At 56.4% G+C, this 22,506-nt stretch overlaps 1 protein-coding gene across 2 annotated transcripts in view; it reads left to right on the forward strand.

Moving 5' to 3' along the window:
- The window catches only part of LOC147093014 (neutral alpha-glucosidase AB-like), an 83,234-nt gene that overhangs the window by 10,123 nt on the left and 50,605 nt on the right, over window positions 1-22,506 (forward strand). The window contains exons 3-6 of one of the 2 annotated variants that reach the window (XM_085976347.1): window positions 262-370; window positions 1,998-2,125; window positions 3,942-4,121; window positions 9,133-9,198. In XM_085976347.1, the coding sequence (XP_085832473.1) occupies window positions 262-370; window positions 1,998-2,125; window positions 3,942-4,121; window positions 9,133-9,198 (483 nt within the window). The remainder of the gene's footprint in view (window positions 1-261; window positions 371-1,997; window positions 2,126-3,941; window positions 4,122-9,132; window positions 9,199-22,506) is intronic. The other variant, XM_085976348.1, reaches the window with a different exon arrangement.

The following is a 22,506-nucleotide window of genomic DNA, read 5'->3' on the forward strand; positions in this document are numbered from 1 at the left end:
AGTTTTAACGTGGGCTCCGAAGCCCTAGGGGAGATGATGCAGTGAGCCGTGGAAACTGGATGTGTGCACTTCGATGGTGAGGATGCTTCATTCCCCGAGGTCCACGCGCGACGCATGCTCGCTACGAGCTGCCTGCTGCTGGTGGAACTCCACATCATCGGCTTGGGTGAAGGGAGAGGGGGGAGGGAGTTTTGTTTACAAACTAATTGGACTGAGATACAAATGGTGCTTGACGATGTAGCTTCACCTGTTCTTCCCCAGACGGCAGAGGAGCATTAAACCAGAGAATTCTCCCTACCGAGCTCTGCTCAACTCCCTGGAGGTGACTGAGAAAAGTGTCAAGCTCCAGCTAATTAATGAAGTTAATAAGGTAGGTGTGGGCGTGAAACGTGTGTAAAGCTGCCTTTTGTGGGTCAAGATGATTTGAAGGGGAGGTTGGAGTGGAATATGCTGAATCACCTCGCTGGCTCCAATCGGAGCTGCCCGTAGGCTATACTTAAAATAATTTCATGAGTAACTGTAGGAAGTCACACAACACCAGGTTATAGTCCAACAGCTTTATTTGAAATCACAAGCTTTCGGAGCGCTGCTCCTTTGTCAGGTGAAGGAGCAGCGCTCCGAAAGCTTGTGATTTCAAATAAAGCTGTTGGACTATAACCTGGTGTTGTGTGACTTCCTACATTTGTCCATCCCAGTCCAACACCGGCATCTCCACATCATGAATAACTGTGTTAGAGCCCAATGATGAAACGTGAAGTGTCTTGAAAAATTAAATAAGGAGAAAGTGTTTCCACTGGCAGGAGGGTCGGTAACCAGAGGACACAGATTTACGGTGATTGGTGAAAGAACCAGAGGGCGAGATGAGAATGTTTTTATAGAATCATAGAATGTTACAGCACGGAAGGAGGCCATTGTGGTCCATCGTGTCCGCGCCGGCCAACAAAGGGCTCTCCAGCCTAATCCCACTTCCCAGCTCCTGGTCCGTAGCCCTGCAGGTTACAGCATCCCAAGTGCACATCCAAGTACTTTTTAAATGTGGTTCGGGTTCCTGCCTCTACCACCCTTTCAGGCGGTGAGTTCCAGACCCCCACAACCCTCTGGGTGAAGAAATTTCCCCTCAAATCCCCTCTAAACCTTCCACCAATTACTTTAAACCTTACGCAGCGAGTTGTTGTGATCTGGAACGCGCTGCCTGAAAGGGCGGTGGAAGCCGATTCAATCGTAACTTTCAAAAGGGAATTGGAGAAATACTTGAAAAGGAGAAATGTGCAGGGCTGTGGGGAGAGAGCAGGGGGGAGTGGGACTAATTGGAGAGCTCTTTCAAAGAGCCGGCACAGGCACGATGGGCCGAATGGCCTCCTCCTGTGCGGTATCGTTCTATACTTTGGCAGCCTTTAAAAAGATAGCTGAATGTTTCAGGTGGAGACCCGTTCTGTTTATGTAAACGGGGTTCACGCGTGTTGCCTCATCCTCCAGCTGACTCTATCCCCCCCGCCCCCCGGCAAAAGCACAAGGACCTGTAGCCAGTTCCAAAATCGTCTGTGGAAAAATCTTGTCCCTCACGGGTCATCGGGCAAAGCCCCAAACCCGCTGACCATTGTCCAGGATGATTTACTTGTGCCTTCCACCTCCTGTGATCACCTCCTTCTCCAGAAATCCACCCACTGCCTTCTTGAAACGGTGGTCAGAACTGGAAAGGGAAGGAAGGGCTGAGCGAAGCAAAGAGGGGAGGAAGAGCGACTGGTGGCGGTTCTAGGTCCCGCTTGTATTTGTACTGTTAGCACGTTTAACCCTCGACCTCGATGGTGCTTACGGAATGGAACCGAACCTCAACCAGCAACACATCCTCCGCAAAGCAAGGAAGAAAACTAGAGTGGGGGGGTGGGGGGTGAAAATTACTTCGAGCCATGTCTGACTTTCTTCTCTATTGACCAGTCCCTCCTGGAGTTGTATGCACGTGTCAGTGTGTGTGTGTGTGTGTGTCTGCACCTTTGCAGGTTCCTCTACTACTTGAAGTGTACGGTCTACAAGGGAACATGACCAGGATTAAAATTAATGAGTTGAATCCAGTGAAACCAAGATATGAAGTGCGGGATGTATTGATACAAGACCCACCGACTGTGCCGTAAGTTGCAGACTGCGTTACTTGGCTGCATGTTTTAGTTCCCCTCGCACATATAAACATTATTTATATAAACAGTTTCGCCCCTTATAGGGAAATAATTCCACCAATAATTGAAATATCTGATTGCATTTATTAATTCAGTTTAAAAATATGAATGTTGCACTCTTCAAGGTGAGCGTCATCGGTCTGGGGAATGAAAACAGTGTTAGTATTGAGCACTCCCAGGGCACAGGTTAGATACAGAGTAAAGCTCCCTCTACACTGTCCCATCAAACACTCCCAGGGCAGGTACAGCACGGGTTAGATACAGAGTAAAGCTCCCTCTACACTGTCCCATCAAACACTCCCAGGGCAGGTACAGTACGGGTTAGATACAGAGTAAAGCTCCCTCTACACTGTCCCATCAAACACTCCCAGGGCAGGTACAGCACGGGTTAGATACAGAGTAAAGCTCCCTCTACACTGTCCCATCAAACACTCACAGGGCAGGTACAGCACGGGTTAGATACAGAGTAAAGCTCCCTCTACACTGTCCCATCAAACACTCCCAGGACAGGTACAGCACGGGTTAGATACAGAGTAAAGCTCCCTCTACACTGTCCCATCAAACACTCCCAGGGCAGGTACAGCACGGGTTAGATACAGAGTAAAGCTCCCTCTACACTGTCCCATCAAACACTCCCAGGGCAGGTACAGCACGGGTTAGATACAGAGTAAAGCTCCCTCTACACTGTCCCATCACACACTCCCAGGGCAGGTACAGCACAGGTTAGATACAGAGTAAAGCTCCCTCTGCACTGTCCCATCAAACACTGCCAGGGCAGGTACAGCACGGGTTAGATACAGAGTAAAGCTCCCTCTGCACTGTCCCATCACACACTCCCAGGGCAGGTACAGCACAGGTTAGATACAGAGTAAAGCTCCCTCTGCACTGTCCCATCAAACACTGCCAGGGCAGGTACAGCACGGGTTAGATACAGAGTAAAGCTCCCTCTACACTGTCCCATCAAACACTCCCAGGGCAGGTACAGCACGGGTTAGATACAGAGCAAAGCTCCCTCTACACTGTCCCCATCAAACACTCCCAGGGCAGGTACAGCACGGGTTAGATACAGAGTAAAGCTCCCTCTACACTGTCCCCATCAAACACTCCCAGGACACGTACAGCACGGGGTAGATACAGAGTAAAGCTCCCTCTACACTGTCCCATCAAACACTCCCAGGGCAGGTACAGCACGGATTAGAGACAGAGTAAAGCTCCCTCTGCACTGTCCCATCAAACACTCCCAGGGCAGGTACAGCACGGGTTAGATACAGAGTAAAGCTCCCTCTACACTGTCCCATCAAACACTCCCAGGGCAGGTACAGCACGGGTTAGATACAGAGTAAAGCTCCCTCTACACTGTCCCATCAAACACTCCCAGGGCAGGTGCAGCACAGGTTAGACACAGAGTGAAGCTCCCTCTACACTGCCAATAATGGTGCAAGTCTTTTGTAAAACATGTTCTGAACAACCAAATACGCAATGGAGATCGCATTCCACCATCCTGAGGTGTGTGTGTGTATTTTTGCGACACGATTCCCTGGTCGACAGGGTAAACCACCAACTCCCAGGCCCCTGCCCTGTGCAGCTCTCGAGCCGTCAGCTGGGGCACTTTGAGACGGGCTTGGGTTAGTTTTTAAATGGCGCCGTCCCCTAACGAGAGGCCATCGCCGTGCTGCGCTTCCACCGCCAGCTAGTGCACCGCCCCCCAATGTGTTATATTTCCTCCGTTGGAAGAGTTGCGGCTGAACCGTGCGTTTTTCTGGCTTGCAGCTTAACGGTGACCGGGAGGGACGAAGGCAGCATAGAGCTGGGCCTCAGCAACGACCTGTACAAGCTGATCGTCACCTCCAAACCATTCAGGATGGACATCATGACTGGCAACGAGCTGCTGCTCAGCATCAACTCTCGCGGGCTGATGGTGTTCGAGCACTTGCGCAAAAGGAAGGACTCGTGAGTACCCGACTGCCTCAGTTAAAGCAAACCAGGGTGGGAAAAATTCACCGACCGATTTCCTTTCTGCCCAGCCGCCCCCCCACCCCCCCGATAGACAGGGGAACGATGTATCTCCTTTGTTTTATTATTTACTGTTTAGGAAGATATTGTTTGACCCAATAAAACGAGTTCTGCAGTGGTTCTGGACACGGGCGGCTCCGGAGGTCCTCATAAGCGGCTGTTTAATTATAACTCTGAGAATCTCTCGAGTGTTTCTTGCTTATTAAATATTTGCTTGTGGAGGCCCAGACAGGATCGAACCATTTTAATAATTCATCACGCATTATAAATACATCGCCGCTGCACGGGAAACAGCCCATTCCGCCCAGCCAGTCCGTATCAGTGTTTACCCTTGTGCCTAATCACACTGACCTGCCCTGTTCTCGTGTTCCCGCATCCGCCTGTCCAATCTAACCTTGAATGTTGACATAGCTTCCTGGAAGTGAATTCTGCAGCCTCGCGACTCTCCTGCGTGTAGAGAAGTTTCTCCGGCCCTCTGTTCTAAAATCTCTGGCGTTTGAATCTCGTATCTACGTCCCCTCGTTCCAGATCCCTCAACTACTGGAGCCAGTCTGTCCCAGTTGTCGTCCATTTTAAAACACTCCGATCATATTGCCCCCGTCAATTGCATTGTTCTAATGAAAATAGTCCCTATTTGCCAGGTCTGGTTTTGAATTTGTATTTCCTCCTCTCGGGCAGCAGGTTAGCGAATCTGTATCGTACCCTCTCGAAAGCCTCACTGTCCATCCTATGGTGTGCAGCCCAATACTGCGCGCCGTACTCTAACAGGTCTTATTAAGGTTTAACATCAGCTCATCGTTACCTCCTTGACTTTTATATTGTAGACCTCTTGTGCTGACCCTAGGATTCGATTTGCTGTTTGTTTTAATGGCCATATCACCGCCAGGTGCTGTGTACCCGACCCCTCCCACCTCCCTCTGCTCTTCCGCCGCTCCGACCCTGCCTCCCACCACGCTGCAATTCCGGCTTTTTTTTTTAACCAAAATGCATCTCCTTACGCTGAATTCCACCTGCCACTTTTTAGCCCATTTTCTCAGCTTATCTTTGTAACTTCCTTTGGTCTCCTGAAGCGTGAACTCGACTTCCTATTCTGGGCCTCTGCAAATTTCAACACCCTCTGGACCTCGCTCCACATCACTGATGGGCACAGGTCACAGAATCTCCCCTAGAACTGAACCCAGTGGAACCCCCCGTCTCTCTCTCCCCCGTCTCTCTCTCCCCCGTCTCTCTCTCCCCCGTCTCTCTCTCCCCCGTCTCTCTCTCCCCCGTCTCTCTCTCCCCCGTCTCTCTCTCCCCCGTCTCTCTCTCCCCCGTCTCTCTCTCCCCCGTCTCTCTCTCCCCCGTCTCTCTCTCCCCCGTCTCTCTCTCCCCCGTCTCTCTCTCCCCCGTCTCTCTCTCCCCCGTCTCTCTCTCCCCCGTCTCTCTCTCCCCCGTCTCTCTCTCCCCCGTCTCTCTCTCCCCCGTCTCTCTCTCCCCCGTCTCTCTCTCCCCCGTCTCTCTCTCCCCCGTCTCTCTCTCCCCCGTCTCTCTCTCCCCCGTCTCTCTCTCCCCCGTCTCTCTCTCCCCCGTCTCTCTCTCCCCCGTCTCTCTCTCCCCCGTCTCTCTCTCCCCCGTCTCTCTCTCCCCCGTCTCTCTCTCCCCCGTCTCTCTCTCCCCCGTCTCTCTCTCCCCCGTCTCTCTCTCCCCCGTCTCTCTCTCCCCCGTCTCTCTCTCCCCCGTCTCTCTCTCCCCCGTCTCTCTCTCCCCCGTCTCTCTCTCCCCCGTCTCTCTCTCCCCCGTCTCTCTCTCCCCCGTCTCTCTCTCCCCCGTCTCTCTCTCCCCCGTCTCTCTCTCCCCCGTCTCTCTCTCCCCCGTCTCTCTCTCCCCCGTCTCTCTCTCCCCCGTCTCTCTCTCCCCCGTCTCTCTCTCCCCCGTCTCTCTCTCCCCCGTCTCTCTCTCCCCCGTCTCTCTCTCCCCCGTCTCTCTCTCCCCCGTCTCTCTCTCCCCCGTCTCTCTCTCCCCCGTCTCTCTCTCCCCCGTCTCTCTCTCCCCCGTCTCTCTCTCCCCCGTCTCTCTCTCCCCCGTCTCTCTCTCCCCCGTCTCTCTCTCCCCGTCTCTCTCTCCCCCGTCTCTCTCTCCCCCGTCTCTCTCTCCCCCGTCTCTCTCTCCCCCGTCTCTCTCTCCCCCGTCTCTCTCTCCCCCGTCTCTCTCTCCCCCGTCTCTCTCTCCCCCGTCTCTCTCTCCCCCGTCTCTCTCTCCCCCGTCTCTCTCTCCCCCGTCTCTCTCTCCCCCGTCTCTCTCTCCCCCGTCTCTCTCTCCCCCGTCTCTCTCTCCCCCGTCTCTCTCTCCCCCGTCTCTCTCTCCCCCGTCTCTCTCTCCCCCGTCTCTCTCTCCCCCGTCTCTCTCTCCCCCGTCTCTCTCTCCCCCGTCTCTCTCTCCCCCGTCTCTCTCTCCCCCGTCTCTCTCTCCCCCGTCTCTCTCTCCCCCGTCTCTCTCTCCCCGTCTCTCTCTCCCCCGTCTCTCTCTCCCCCGTCTCTCTCTCCCCCGTCTCTCTCTCCCCCGTCTCTCTCTCCCCCGTCTCTCTCTCCCCCGTCTCTCTCTCCCCCGTCTCTCTCTCCCCCGTCTCTCTCTCCCCCGTCTCTCTCTCCCCCGTCTCTCTCTCCCCCGTCTCTCTCTCCCCCGGCTCTCTCTCCCCCGGCTCTCTCTCCCCCGGCTCTCTCTCCCCCGGCTCTCTCTCCCCCGGCTCTCTCTCCCCCGTCTCTCTCTCCCCCGTCTCTCTCTCCCCCGTCTCTCTCTCCCCCGTCTCTCTCTCCCCCGTCTCTCTCTCCCCCGTCTCTCTCTCCCCCGTCTCTCTCTCCCCCGTCTCTCTCTCCCCCGTCTCTCTCTCCCCCGTCTCTCTCTCCCCCGTCTCTCTCTCCCCCGTCTCTCTCTCCCCCGTCTCTCTCTCCCCCGTCTCTCTCCCCCCCCGTCTCTCTCCCCCCCCCGTCTCTCTCCCCCCCCCCGTCTCTCTCCCCCCCCCCCGTCTCTCTCCCCCCCCCCCGTCTCTCTCCCCCCCCCCCGTCTCTCTCCCCCCCCCCCCGTCTCTCTCCCCCCCCCCCGTCTCTCTCCCCCCCCCGTCTCTCTCCCCCCCCCGTCTCTCTCCCCCCCCCCCGTCTCTCTCCCCCCCCCCCGTCTCTCTCCCCCCCCCCCGTCTCTCTCCCCCCCCCCGTCTCTCTCCCCCCCCCCCCGTCTCTCTCCCCCCCCCCGTCTCTCTCCCCCCCCGTCTCTCTCCCCCCCCGTCTCTCTCCCCCCCCCCCCCCCCGTCTCTCTCCCTCCCCCCGTCTCTCTCTCGTGTTACAGATTGGCCTGTCGACGATAGCGAAAGGTATGGGTGGGCGGAAGGTGGCGGAATGAGGGGTTCCCCAGTCTGCTCTTGGGTGTCTCTTCCTGGGTATCTCAGAGCTGTACCGACTGAAGGTTGCCTGGCGTTCCCAGGAGATCCGGGTTAATCCGGGGAGCTGTAAGATGGGCGATGATAAAATCATTGATCATTAAATTCAAGTAAGGCTTCACTCAGTGCCTCACTTCTGCCTCTCTAAGTGTTGTTTATGAAACAACGTTACCCTTCCCCCCCCCCCCCCCCGCTTTGTCTTTTTCCTGAACCCTGCCATTTGTGGTGTTTATGTACCTCCAGCATTGTTATCTCTGGGAATCCCCCTCCAATCCCTTTGAATCCCCAAGTACCCTGGATTTCTGTTACAAGGTACGCCACACATTCTGAGATTTTTTTCCCAACCAAGTTGTCCCGTGTTTTGTTGACTCTCTGATGCAGCCTAGCCTGATGTGCGCTCGGGTGAGCGGTTTGCGAGGTGCCGTTGTCGAGTGGAGCCAGTGGCCTGTTTAACCCTTTCGCACCGCGCACACTTGGTCCCTTGTGGAAACCTCGAGAGGGGGAATAATATTGAGCTACTTCCTCAGCAGAGCCGGCGGAGGAAGAGAAAGGGACTGCTTTGCTGCAGTTAGACGGTGTCCCATGTGGAGGGCATGGATCGCGGCCCTCTGTTCCCCGTATACAGGATGGGGCCGTTCCCCATGCGATTGATGGATTTTTCCCACCCATTTTCTGGAACATGTCGAGTGTTGATGTAATGAGTTTAAGAATGTCTTGTCTGTGTGTAGTTTTGTTGTTGGGAATAAGTCTGCTGGTCTTTCTCTCTCCGTCAGCTATTGGAACTCTTTCTGACCCTTCCCAGCCACGCCACCTCTTCAGCTCCCATATGGCCTTTATTCACGAGGCCACACCGACCAGAGTGTGCTCTGTTTGATTCCAGTCTGCTGAGCTTGGTGTTGGCCTGCGATCAGTCAGCAGCTAGTGCGCGACAGCCTCCGAATCCTAGGAAAAGCGGGGAGGGGGGGTGGGGGGAGTAAGCCAGCACGGGTCCCCGTTTCTCATTCCCTACTGGTTAGCGCGGACACTGGGTGTGAGCGGGATGGGGCTCGGCTGCAATGTCCCCCAGTGATCGAAGATCGTGCCGTCGCTCGATGTTGGCGTGCGACTGGTGCCCGGTACCCGAGGGCCAGTGCTCGTGGAACCATACCTCAACATGTTGCTTTGGGAGTGAGTCCCTTCAGAGATTGCTGTCATTGTCAGACTCTTTGTGAGCTCCGACCATTCTTCTTGGTAGAGCCTCTTTACCCCATCATCGGCATCTTCCCCGATGTGGTGATTTGCCGATCGGTTTGAGTGTCTGAGCTTGAGGATTTAGCGCACGCCGATCTTTAGCACCCCGCCTTACGGCAGTGCGGGGAGTCCCAATAACTGGTGTGCGGGAGACGGGCAGATTTGTTCCCTGTTTTGCTACTCCGTAGAGAACAATGTATAAACTCTTGGTGTTTTACTGTCTTCTGAACTTCATCGACTGAAACTCATTTTGTTTTTTTTTTGTTATTTTATTCCATTTGTTTCTTCCCCCTTTACAACCCCCCTCAGTTACACGGAAACCCTTAGTAGCACAGTCGGTAGCATGTGGAGTAAGATCAAGAACGTATTCATTAGGTAAATGACGCACCAACGCTGTCTTTTTAGTCCTGTGTGTGTGCACCTAATGATACTACTGCTTAGGGTTGCAACGATATTAAAGGGATGTGCAGATATTAAAGGTGTGTGCAGATATTAAAGGGATGTGCAGCAGTGGGAAACCAGAAAATCTCCGTCGTTGTGGGAGTCTCCCCTTCTTAAAAACTGGCCAAAACTTGTTCCTCTTTATTTCTGCCAAGTATTTCTCGAACGTCCGTAGCTTACTTGGGGGGAGGAAGAATTTAATATTTTTGCAGAATGGTAGGAGTTGCGGACGAATGACTTCACCCTCTACTAGCCCGGGAGTCCCACAATCCAGCGGTAACGGAGTTGTTGACCATTCACAGCGATCGATGTCTTGTCAATGAGTCTGCAACAGATCCAGACACGAGGCGAGGAAAACACCCAGTGATGGAGAGCTTTGGGAGCCATGGGTCCACAGTCACCTGGCGCTCCCGGACTCGCTGCACTCCCCACATGTCACATCTATCTAATCCCTCCTGAGCTTGCTGCACTCCCCACACGTCACATCTACCTGTCCCTCCCGAGCTTGCTGCACTCCCCACACGTCACATCTATCTAATCCCTCCCGAGCTCGCTGCACTCCCCACACGTCACATCTACCTGTCCCTCCTGAGCTCGCTGCACTCCCCACACGTCACATCTATCCAATCCCTCCCGAGCTCGCTGCACTCCCCACACGTCACATCTACCTGTCCCTCCCGAGCTCGCTGCACTCTCCACACGTCACATCTACCTGTCCCTCCTGAGCTCGCTGCACTCCCCACACGTCACATCTATCCAATCCCTCCCGAGCTCGCTGCACTCCCCACACGTCACATCTATCTAATCCCTCCCGAGCTCGCTGCACTCCCCACACGTCACATCTATCTGTCCCTCCCGAGCTCGCTGCACTCCCCACACGTCACATCTATCTAATCCCTCCCGAGCTCGCTGCACTCCCCACACGTCACATCTATCTAATCCCTCCCGAGCTCGCTGCACTCCCCACACGTCACATCTATCCAATCCCTCCCGAGCTCACTGCACTCCCGACACGTCACATCTATCTAATCCCTCCCGAGCTCGCTGCACTCCCCACACGTCACATCTACCTGTCCCTCCTGAGCTCGCTGCACTCCCCACACGTCACATCTATCCAATCCCTCCCGAGCTCGCTGCACTCCCCACACGTCACATCTACCTGTCCCTCCCGAGCTCGCTGCACTCCCCACACGTCACATCTACCTGTCCCTCCCGAGCTCGCTGCACTCCCCACACGTCACATCTACCTGTCCCTCCTGAGCTCGCTGCACTCCCCACACGTCACATCTACCTGTCCCTCCTGAGCTCGCTGCACTCCCCACACGTCGCATCTATCGAATCTCTCCCGAGCTCGCTGCACTCCCCACACGTCACATCTATCTAATCCCTCCCGAGCTCGCTGCACTCCCCACACGTCACCTCTATCTAATCCCTCCCGAGCTCGCTGCACTCCCCACACGTCACATCTACCTGTCCCTCCCGAGCTCGCTGCTCTCCCCACACGTCACATCTATCTAATCCCTCCCGAGCTCGCTGCACTCCCCACACGTCACATCTACCTGTCCCTCCCGAGCTCGCTGCACTCCCCACACGTCACATCTATCCAATCCCTCCCGAGCTCGCTGCACTCTCCACACGTCACATCTATCCAATCCCTCCCGAGCTCGCTGCACTCCCCACACGTCACATCTATCCAATCCCTCCCGATCTCGCTGCACTCCCCACACATCATATCTACCTGTCCCTCCCGAGCTTGCTGCACTCCCCACACGTCACATCTATCTAATCCGTCCCGAGCTTGCTGCACTCCCCACACGTCATATCTACCTGTCCCTCCCGAGCTCGCTGCACTCCCCACACGTCACATCTACCTGTCCCTCCCGAGCTCGCTGCACTCCCCACACATCACATCTATCTAATCCCTCCCGAGCTCGCTGCACTCCCCACACGTCACATCTACCTGTCCCTCCCGAGCTCGCTGCACTCCCCACACATCACATCTATCTAATCCCTCCCGAGCTCGCTGCACTCCCCACACGTCACATCTATCTAATCCCTCCCGAGCTCGCTGCACTCCCCACACGTCACATCTACCTGTCCCTCCCGAGCTCGCTGCACCCCCCACACGTCACATCTATCTAATCCCTCCCGAGCTCGCTGCACTCCCCACACGTCACATCTACCTGTCCCTCCCGAGCTCGCTGCACTCCCCACACGTCACATCTATCTGTCCCTCCCAAGCACGCTGCACTCCCCACACGTCACATCTACCTGTCCCTCCCGAGCTCGCTGCACTCCCCACACGTCACATCTATCTAATCCCTCCCGAGCTCGCTGCACTCCCCACACGTCACATCTATCTAATCCCTCCCGAGCTCGCTGCACTCCCCACACGTCACATCTATCTAATCCCTCCCGAGCTCGCTGCACTCCCCACACGTCACATCTATCTAATCCCTCCCGAGCTCGCTGCACTCCCCACACGTCACATCGATCCAATCCCTCCCGAGCTCGCTGCACTCCCCACACGTCACATCTATCTAATCCGTCCCGAGCTCGCTGCACTCCCCACACGTCACATCTACCTAATCCCTCCCGAGCTCGCTGCACTCCCCACACGTCACATCTATCTAATCCGTCCCGAGCTCGCTGCACTCCCCACACGTCGCATCTATCGAATCTCTCCCGAGCTCGCTGCACTCCCCACACGTCACATCGATCCAATCCCTCCCGAGCTCGCTGCACTCCCCACACGTCACATCTATCTAATCCGTCCCGAGCTCGCTGCACTCCCCACACGTCACATCTACCTAATCCCTCCCGAGCTCGCTGCACTCCCCACACATCACATCTATCCAATCTCTCCCGAGCTCGCTGCACTCCCCACACGTCACATCTACCTGTCCCTCCCGAGCTCGCTGCACTCCCCACACGTCACATCTATCTAATCCCTCCCGAGCTCGCTGCACTCCCCACACGTCACATCTATCTAATCCCTCCCGAGCTCGCTGCACTCCCCACACGTCACATCTATCTAATCCCTCCCGAGCTCGCTGCACTCCCCACACGTCACATCTACCTGTCCCTCCCGAGCTCGCTGCACTCCCCACACGTCACATCTATCTAATCCCTCCCGAGCTCGCTGCACTCCCCACACATCACATCTATCCAATCTCTCCCGAGCTCGCTGCACTCCCCACACGTCACATCTACCTGTCCCTCCCGAGCTCGCTGCACTCCCCACACGTCACATCTATCTAATCCCTCCCGAGCTCGCTGCACTCCCCACACGTCACATCTATCTAATCCCTCCCGAGCTCGCTGCACTCCCCACACGTCACATCTATCCAATCCCTCCCGAGCTCGCTGCACTCCCCACACGTCACATCTATCTAATCCCTCCCGAGCTCGCTGCACTCCCCACACGTCACATCTACCTGTCCCTTCCGAGCTCGCTGCACTCCCCACACGTCACATCTATCCAATCCCTCCCGAGCTCGCTGCACTCCCCACACGTCACATCTATCCAATCCCTCCCGATCTCGCTGCACTCCCCACACATCATATCTACCTGTCCCTCCCGAGCTTGCTGCACTCCCCACACGTCACATCTATCTAATCCGTCCCGAGCTTGCTGCACTCCCCACACGTCATATCTACCTGTCCCTCCCGAGCTCGCTGCACTCCCCACACGTCACATCTACCTGTCCCTCCCGAGCTCGATGCACTCCCCACACATCACATCTATCTAATCCCTCCCGAGCTCGCTGCACTCCCCACACGTCACATCTATCTAATCCCTCCCGAGCTCGCTGCACTCCCCACACGTCACATCTACCTGTCCCTCCCGAGCTCGCTGCACCCCCCACACTTCACATCTATCTAATCCCTCCCGAGCTCGCTGCACTCCCCACACGTCACATCTACCTGTCCCTCCCGAGCTCGCTGCACCCCCCACACGTCACATCTATCTAATCCCTCCCGAGCTCGCTGCACTCCCCACACGTCACATCTACCTGTCCCTCCCGAGCTCGCTGCACTCCCCACACGTCACATCTATCTAATCCCTCCCGAGCTCGCTGCACTCCCCACACGTCACATCTATCTAATCCCTCCCGAGCTCGCTGCACTCCCCACACGTCACATCTATCTAATCCCTCCCGAGCTCGCTGCACTCCCCACACGTCACATCGATCCAATCCCTCCCGAGCTCGCTGCACTCCCCACACGTCACATCTATCTAATCCGTCCCGAGCTCGCTGCACTCCCCACACGTCACATCTATCTAATCCCTCCCGAGCTCGCTGCACTCCCCACACATCACATCTATCCAATCTCTCCCGAGCTCACTGCACTCCCCACACGTCACATCTACCTGTCCCTCCCGAGCTCGCTGCACTCCCCACACGTCACATCTATCTAATCCCTCCCGAGCTCGCTGCACTCCCCACACGTCACATCTATCTAATCCCTCCCGAGCTCGCTGCACTCCCCACACGTCACATCTATCTAATCCCTCCCGAGCTCGCTGCACTCCCCACACGTCACATCTATCCAATCTCTCCCGAGCTCGCTGCACTCCCCACACGTCACATCTATCTAATCCCTCCCGAGCTCGCTGCACTCCCCACACGTCACATCTATCTAATCCCTCCCGAGCTCGCTGCACTCCCCACACGTCACATCTACCTGTCCCTCCCGAGCTCGCTGCACTCCCCACACGTCACATCTATCTAATCCCTCCCGAGCTCGCTGCACTCCCCACACGTCACATCTACCTGTCCCTCCCGAGCTCGCTGCACTCCCCACACGTCACATCTATCTAATCCCTCCCGAGCTCGCTGCACTCCCCACACGTCACATCTATCTAATCCCTCCCAAGCTCGCTGCACTCCCCACACGTCACATCTACCTGTCCCTCCCGAGCTCGCTGCACTCCCCACACGTCACATCTATCTAATCCCTCCCGAGCTCGCTGCACTCCCCACACATCACATCTATCCAATCTCTCCCGAGCTCGCTGCACTCCCCACACGTCACATCTACCTGTCCCTCCCGAGCTCGCTGCACTCCCCACACGTCACATCTATCTAATCCCTCCCGAGCTCGCTGCACTCGCCACACGTCACATCTATCCAATCCCTCCCGAGCTCGCTGCACTCCCCACACGTCACATCTATCTAATCCCTCCCGAGCTCGCTGCACTCCCCACACGTCACATCTATCCAATCCCTCCCGAGCTCGCTGCACTCCCCACACGTCACATCTATCTAATCCCTCCCGAGCACGCTGCACTCCCCACACGTCACATCTATCTAATCCCTCCCGAGCTCGCTGCACTCCCCACACGTCACATCTATCTAATCCCTCCCGAGCTCGCTGCACTCCCCACACGCCACATCTATCTAATCCCTCCCGAGCTCGCTGCACTCCCCACACATCACATCTATCCAATCGCTCCCGAGCTCGCTGCACTCCCCACACGTCACATCTACCTGTCCCTCCCGAGCTCGCTGCACTCCCCACACGTCACATCTATCTAATCCCTCCCGAGCTCGCTGCACTCGCCACACGTCACATCTATCCAATCCCTCCCGAGCTCGCTGCACTCCCCACACGTCACATCTATCTAATCCCTCCCGAGCTCGCTGCACTCCCCACACGTCACATCTATCCAATCCCTCCCGAGCTCGCAGCACTCCCCACACGTCACATCTATCTAATTCCTCCCGAGCTCGCTGCACTCCCCACACGTCACATCTACCTGTCCCTCCCGAGCTCGCTGCACTCCCCACACGTCACATCTATCTAATCCCTCCCGAGCTCGCTGCACTCCCCACACGTCACATCTATCCAATCCCTCCCGAGCACGCTGCACTCCCCACACGTCACATCTATCTAATCCCTCCCGAGCTCGCTGCACTCCCCACACGTCACATCTACCTGTCCCTCCCGAGCTCGCTGCACTCGCCACACGTCACATCTATCCAATCCCTCCCGAGCTCGCTGCACTCCCCACACGTCGCATCTATCTAATCCCTCCCGAGCTCGCTGCACTCCCCACACGTCGCATCTATCTAATCCCTCCCGAGCTCGCTGCACTCCCCACACGTCACCTCTATCTGTCCCTCCCGAGCTCGCTGCACTCCCCACACGTCACATCTATCTAATCCCTCCCGAGCACGCTGCACTCCCCACACGTCACATCTATCTAATCCCTCCCGAGCTCGCTGCACTCCCCACACGTCACATCTATCTAATCCCTCCCGAGCTCGCTGCACTCCCCACACGTCACATCTATCTGTCCCTCCCGAGCTCGCTGCACTCCCCACACGTCACATCTATCTAATCCCTCCCGAGCACGCTGCACTCCCCACACGTCACATCTATCTAATCCCTCCCGAGCTCGCTGCACTCCCCACACGTCACATCTATCTAATCCCTCCCGAGCTCGCTGCACTCCCCACACGTCACATCTATCCAATCTCTCCCGAGCTCGCTGCACTCCCCACACGTCACATCTATCTAATCCCTCCCGAGCTCGCTGCACTCCCCACACGTCACATCTATCTAATCCCTCCCGAGCTCGCTGCACTCCCCACACGTCACATCTACCTGTCCCTCCCGAGCTCGCTGCACTCCCCACACGTCACATCTATCTAATCCCTCCCGAGCTCGCTGCACTCCCCACACGTCACATCTACCTGTCCCTCCCGAGCTCGCTGCACTCCCCACACGTCACATCTATCTAATCCCTCCCGAGCTCGCTGCACTCCCCACACGTCACATCTATCTAATCCCTCCCAAGCTCGCTGCACTCCCCACACGTCACATCTACCTGTCCCTCCCGAGCTCGCTGCACTCCCCACACGTCACATCTATCTAATCCCTCCCGAGCTCGCTGCACTCCCCACACATCACATCTATCCAATCTCTCCCGAGCTCGCTGCACTCCCCACACGTCACATCTACCTGTCCCTCCCGAGCTCGCTGCACTCCCCACACGTCACATCTATCTAATCCCTCCCGAGCTCGCTGCACTCGCCACACGTCACATCTATCCAATCCCTCCCGAGCTCGCTGCACTCCCCACACGTCACATCTATCTAATCCCTCCCGAGCTCGCTGCACTCCCCACACGTCACATCTATCCAATCCCTCCCGAGCTCGCTGCACTCCCCACACGTCACATCTATCTAATCCCTCCCGAGCTCGCTGCACTCCCCACACATCACATCTACCTGTCCCTCCCGAGCTCGCTGCACTCCCCACACGTCACATCTTATCTAATCCCTCCCGAGCTCGCTGCACTCCCCACACGTCACATCTATCTAATCCCTCCCGAGCTCGCTGCACTCCCCACACGTCACATCTACCTGTCCCTCCCGAGCTCGCTGCACTCGCCACACGTCACATCTATCCAATCCCTCCCGAGCTCGCTGCACTCCCCACACGTCGCATCTATCTAATCCCTCCCGAGCTCGCTGCACTCCCCACACGTCGCATCTATCTAATCCCTCCCGAGCTCGCTGCACTCCCCACACGTCACCTCTATCTGTCCCTCCCGAGCTCGCTGCACTCCCCACACGTCACATCTATCTAATCCCTCCCGAGCACGCTGCACTCCCCACACGTCACATCTATCTAATCCCTCCCAAGCTCGCTGCACTCCCCACACGTCACATCTATCTAATCCCTCCCGAGCTCGCTGCACTCCCCACACGTCGCATCTATCTAATCCCTCCCGAGCTCGCTGCACTCCCCACACGTCACCTCTATCTGTCCCTCCCGAGCTCGCTGCACTCCCCACACGTCACATCTATCTAATCCCTCCCGAGCTCGCTGCACTCCCCACACGTCACATCTATCTAATCCCTCCCGAGCACGCTGCACTCCCCACACGTCACATCTATCTAATCCCTCCCGAGCTCGCTGCACTCCCCACACGTCACATCTATCTAATCCCTCCCGAGCACGCTGCACTCCCCACACGTCACATCTATCTAATCCCTCCCGAGCTCGCTGCACTCCCCACACGTCGCATCTATCTAATCCCTCCCGAGCTCGCTGCACTCCCCACACGTCACCTCTATCTGTCCCTCCCGAGCTCGCTGCACTCCCCACACGTCACATCTATCTAATCCCTCCCGAGCTCGCTGCACTCCCCACACGTCACATCTATCTAATCCCTCCCGAGCACGCTGCACTCCCCACACGTCACATCTATCTAATCCCTCCCGAGCTCGCTGCACTCCCCACACGTCACATCTATCTAATCCCTCCCGAGCTCGCTGCACTCCCCACACGTCACCTCTATCTGTCCCTCCCGAGCTCGCTGCACTCCCCACACGTCACATCTATCTAATCCCTCCCGAGCTCGCTGCACTCCCCACACGTCACATCTATCTAATCCCTCCCGAGCTCGCTGCACTCCCCACACGTCACATCTATCTAATCCCTCCCGAGCTCGCTGCACTCCCCACACGTCACATCTATCCAATCTCTCCCGAGCTCGCTGCACTCCCCACACGTCACATCTATCTAATCCCTCCCGAGCTCGCTGCACTCCCCACACGTCACATCTATCTAATCCCTCCCGAGCTCGCTGCACTCCCCACACGTCACATCTACCTGTCCCTCCCGAGCTCGCTGCACTCCCCACACGTCACATCTATCTAATCCCTCCCGAGCTCGCTGCACTCCCCACACGTCACATCTATCTAATCCCTCCCAAGCTCGCTGCACTCCCCACACGTCACATCTACCTGTCCCTCCCGAGCTCGCTGCACTCCCCACACGTCACATCTATCTAATCCCTCCCGAGCTCGCTGCACTCCCCACACATCACATCTATCCAATCTCTCCCGAGCTCGCTGCACTCCCCACACGTCACATCTACCTGTCCCTCCCGAGCTCGCTGCACTCCCCACACGTCACATCTATCTAATCCCTCCCGAGCTCGCTGCACTCGCCACACGTCACATCTATCCAATCCCTCCCGAGCTCGCTGCACTCCCCACACGTCACATCTATCTAATCCCTCCCGAGCTCGCTGCACTCCCCACACGTCACATCTATCCAATCCCTCCCGAGCTCGCTGCACTCCCCACACGTCACATCTATCTAATCCCTCCCGAGCTCGCTGCACTCCCCACACATCACATCTACCTGTCCCTCCCGAGCTCGCTGCACTCCCCACACGTCACATCTTATCTAATCCCTCCCGAGCTCGCTGCACTCCCCACACGTCACATCTATCTAATCCCTCCCGAGCTCGCTGCACTCCCCACACGTCACATCTACCTGTCCCTCCCGAGCTCGCTGCACTCGCCACACGTCACATCTATCCAATCCCTCCCGAGCTCGCTGCACTCCCCACACGTCGCATCTATCTAATCCCTCCCGAGCTCGCTGCACTCCCCACACGTCGCATCTATCTAATCCCTCCCGAGCTCGCTGCACTCCCCACACGTCACCTCTATCTGTCCCTCCCGAGCTCGCTGCACTCCCCACACGTCACATCTATCTAATCCCTCCCGAGCACGCTGCACTCCCCACACGTCACATCTATCTAATCCCTCCCGAGCTCGCTGCACTCCCCACACGTCACATCTATCTAATCCCTCCCGAGCACGCTGCACTCCCCACACGTCACATCTATCTAATCCCTCCCGAGCTCGCTGCACTCCCCACACGTCGCATCTATCTAATCCCTCCCGAGCTCGCTGCACTCCCCACACGTCACCTCTATCTGTCCCTCCCGAGCTCGCTGCACTCCCCACACGTCACATCTATCTAATCCCTCCCGAGCTCGCTGCACTCCCCACACGTCACATCTATCTAATCCCTCCCGAGCTCGCTGCACTCCCCACACGTCACCTCTATCTGTCCCTCCCGAGCTCGCTGCACTCCCCACACGTCACATCTATCTAATCCCTCCCGAGCTCGCTGCACTCCCCACACGTCACATCTATCTAATCCCTCCCGAGCTCGCTGCACTCCCCACACGTCACATCTATCTAATCCCTCCCGAGCTCGCTGCACTCCCCACACGTCACATCTATCTAATCCCTCCCGAGCTCGCTGCACTCCCCACACGTCGCATCTATCTAATCCCTCCCGAGCTCGCTGCACTCCCCACACATCACATCTATCTAATCCCTCCCGAGCTCGCTGCACTCCCCACACGTCACATCTATCCAATCCCTCCCGAGCTCGCTGCACTCCCCACACGTCACATCTATCCAATCCCTCCCGAGCACGCTGCACTCCCCACACGTCACATCTATCTAATCCCTCCCGAGCTCGCTGCACTCCCCACACGTCGCATCTATCCAATCCCTCCCGAGCACGCTGCACTCGCCACACGTCACATCTATCCAATCCCTCCCGAGCACGCTGCACTCCCCACACGTCACATCTATCTAATCCCTCCCGAGCTCGCTGCACTCCCCACACGTCACATCTATCTAATCCCTCCCGAGCTCGCTGCACTCCCCACACGTCACATCTACCTGTCCCTCCCGAGCTCGCTGCACTCCCCACACGTCACATCGATCCAATCCCTCCCGAGCTCGCTGCACTCCCCACACGTCACATCTATCTAATCCCTCCCGAGCACGCTGCACTCCCCACACGTCACATTTATTTCCAGAGCATGTACACTTTTTATTTTTTTTGCGTTGTGCTGGCAGGGTGGAGTAAAACCTCCCATTTAAATATTTTCATTGCAACCTTTTATTTTAAATGCAAAAAAAGGCTTTCGGTGCTTGCCCACCGCTTGATGGTGCAGCATGTTGGTGGGGCTGGCGGGGGGCTTGTTAGCGGTGCCTTGGAGCGTGTTCAATAACTCGCACAGTAATTTCCAGCCTCCATTGTGGAGGGGTGGGGGGGCGATGCTTGGTGAACACCAGGCTCCGTCTCCCCGCCGCGGGGAGGCGGGAGTCCGGTGAAGAGTTGCCCTTGGGGCGGTTCTCCCAGTACAGTGAAGGGCCGCCCCTTCTCTAGATCAGGAGACGGCGAGCGGAATACCGAACCTTGAATAAAAACAAGTCGGATACAGACCTGCTGTTTCTTGGCTGCGCTGGAACGCTAGATTTTTTTTCTTCACTATATAAATGACTTGAGCAAGCTTGACATCTACATTGCTGCTAAGGATTACTTCAAGGGGGTAGTGCGTTGGCAAAGGCGACTCCTTGGGGGCAATTTTAACCTAAACCGCCCCTCGGGGGTGGGTGGAACTGTTGGGAACGCTGGTTCCACCCCGCCCGACTTCAATCTCTCTTTTTGGAGTCAGTGGGGAGTAATATTGGGCGATGTGTTAAACCAACATTCCGCCCGATCCCGTGGGATCCCCGCCCGCTGAGCTCGGTTTAAACTTCCCTCCCACCACCTACAATGTAACCAAACTGAGGGCCGCTACCCTGTTGTGCTGCTTCCTCCACCAGCCTCTTCAGCCCCCCCTCCCCGACGCTCTGTTAATTAATACTCTTGTGTTTGCGGCTGTGGGCTGAAGGTGTGCGGTTGGCTAGCCACTTGCTTTCCCCATTTTTGCACCGCCGTTTACTTTTTCTTGGTGCATTTTTTTTTTAACCTTTCTGGCCAGAGAGGTTCTGAAAATTTGTGTCAGAGCCCCTGCAACCTCCTCCCTTGCCTCACACAGCAGCCTGGGATACATCTCGTCTGGGCCTGGGGATTTATCCACTTTTAAGCCCGCTAAAACCGCCTCCCTCTCAATACTAATTTGTTCAAGTACATCACAATCCCCCTGCCTGATTTCTATGCCTACATCGTCCTTCTCCATAGTGAATGCAGATGCAAAATATTCATTTAAAACCTCACCTACATCTTCTAGCTCTACACACAGATTGCCACTTTGATCCCGAATGGACCCTACTCTTTCCCTGGTTGTCCTCTTGCCCTTAATTATACTTATAAAACACCTTGGGATTTTCCTTTATTTTGCCCGCCAGTTTTGCTGAGGGTTGGCTGCCTGTTTTAACTCCGGTTTGGGATTATGTGTTGGGGGCACGAGGTATCTCCCTCTCGGGTAGCCTGGGACTTGCCGACTGCGTTGGGCTCTGCAGTAGCTCTGCCTCCCCCGCTCATTCTGCCTGGCTGTTCAATGGCAGCTAATTTACTAAACCAACCTTCCTTTTTGCTCTGATTCTTTCTCTGGCCGACCTGAGAGCAGGGTATAAGACGGGCTGGTGCTGTTCTTTCTCCAGCTGCTGGGAGTTGTGCTACAGACGCCCAGTTTGGCATGTGCCCCTTGTTTAATTGCTGTCCCCCTGCCTTTCCTGCTAATGCGACTTCGTTCTCCTGCCGTCCTTCCTTGCCCCCGCCCCAAGGATGTTGACTGCTTGCTGGGCTACGGTTCCACTGGTGTCCCTCAGTACCCGTGTTACCGAGGCAACGGACGTCAGCGGTGGGGAGTGTCGGCAAACGCACGGGTCACTGGCTAACTGCCTGGGGTGGGAGCCCTGGCTGATTTATCCCCCTCACTAACTTCGCGCCATCGCTTCTACCCTAGCTGAACCTCCTACTCTCGATGGGACGTTGCCTTGCCCGGATGAATCACGGGCACGGACCCAATCCTGCCTCTCTCTGGCACCGTGCGTTGGTGCGTTAATCTAATCTGGGCTGTCCCAGCGCTCGGTTAAGGCGCAGTTGCCAGTGTTGGTCTCGGGACGTCGGAACGATGGGGCCAGAAAGGGGCCAGTTTGGACACAGTGACTCCAAACTTCAAACAAACCTTGTACACTTATCGCTGCAACCCTAAAAAAATATCCGCTGGGAGTCTGCTGCTGCTTGTGGCTTGAGAATGAGCCCTGTCCCATCCCTAAAATGATTCCATTCCTGTGTTTGTCAGTCACCCGAAGTGGCAACTGCTGATTTGTTTTCTTTGTGAAGTTGTTGTAAAGACAGACTGGCTGCAGCGGCCCGATGAGGGAATATTCCCTAAGGGTTAACTACCTGCTACTTAGCCCTGGCTTGACGCTGCAACACCCCGCTATACTTTTATAAAACAAAAATTACAGCTCACTTAATTGTTTGCTGAATGTGACCTTTTTGAATTCTCTTAATATTTCAAGGCATGACGGGTTGAAGATGCTGAGCGGTGTAACACCGTATGGTCGCAGTGCTGAGCCGCGCATGCCCCGGGTTTGATTCCTGCTCGCTGCTGTGTTTGCTAATCTCATCGGGAGAGGGGTAGGGGGGGGGCGGCGGCAGCTGGAGGCA

Source organism: Somniosus microcephalus, unplaced genomic scaffold (genome assembly GCF_052327205.1).
Source record: "Somniosus microcephalus isolate GS21.2 unplaced genomic scaffold, FLI_Smic_1.0 unresolved_chr2, whole genome shotgun sequence".
Classification (NCBI taxonomy): Eukaryota; Metazoa; Chordata; class Chondrichthyes; order Squaliformes; family Somniosidae; genus Somniosus; species Somniosus microcephalus.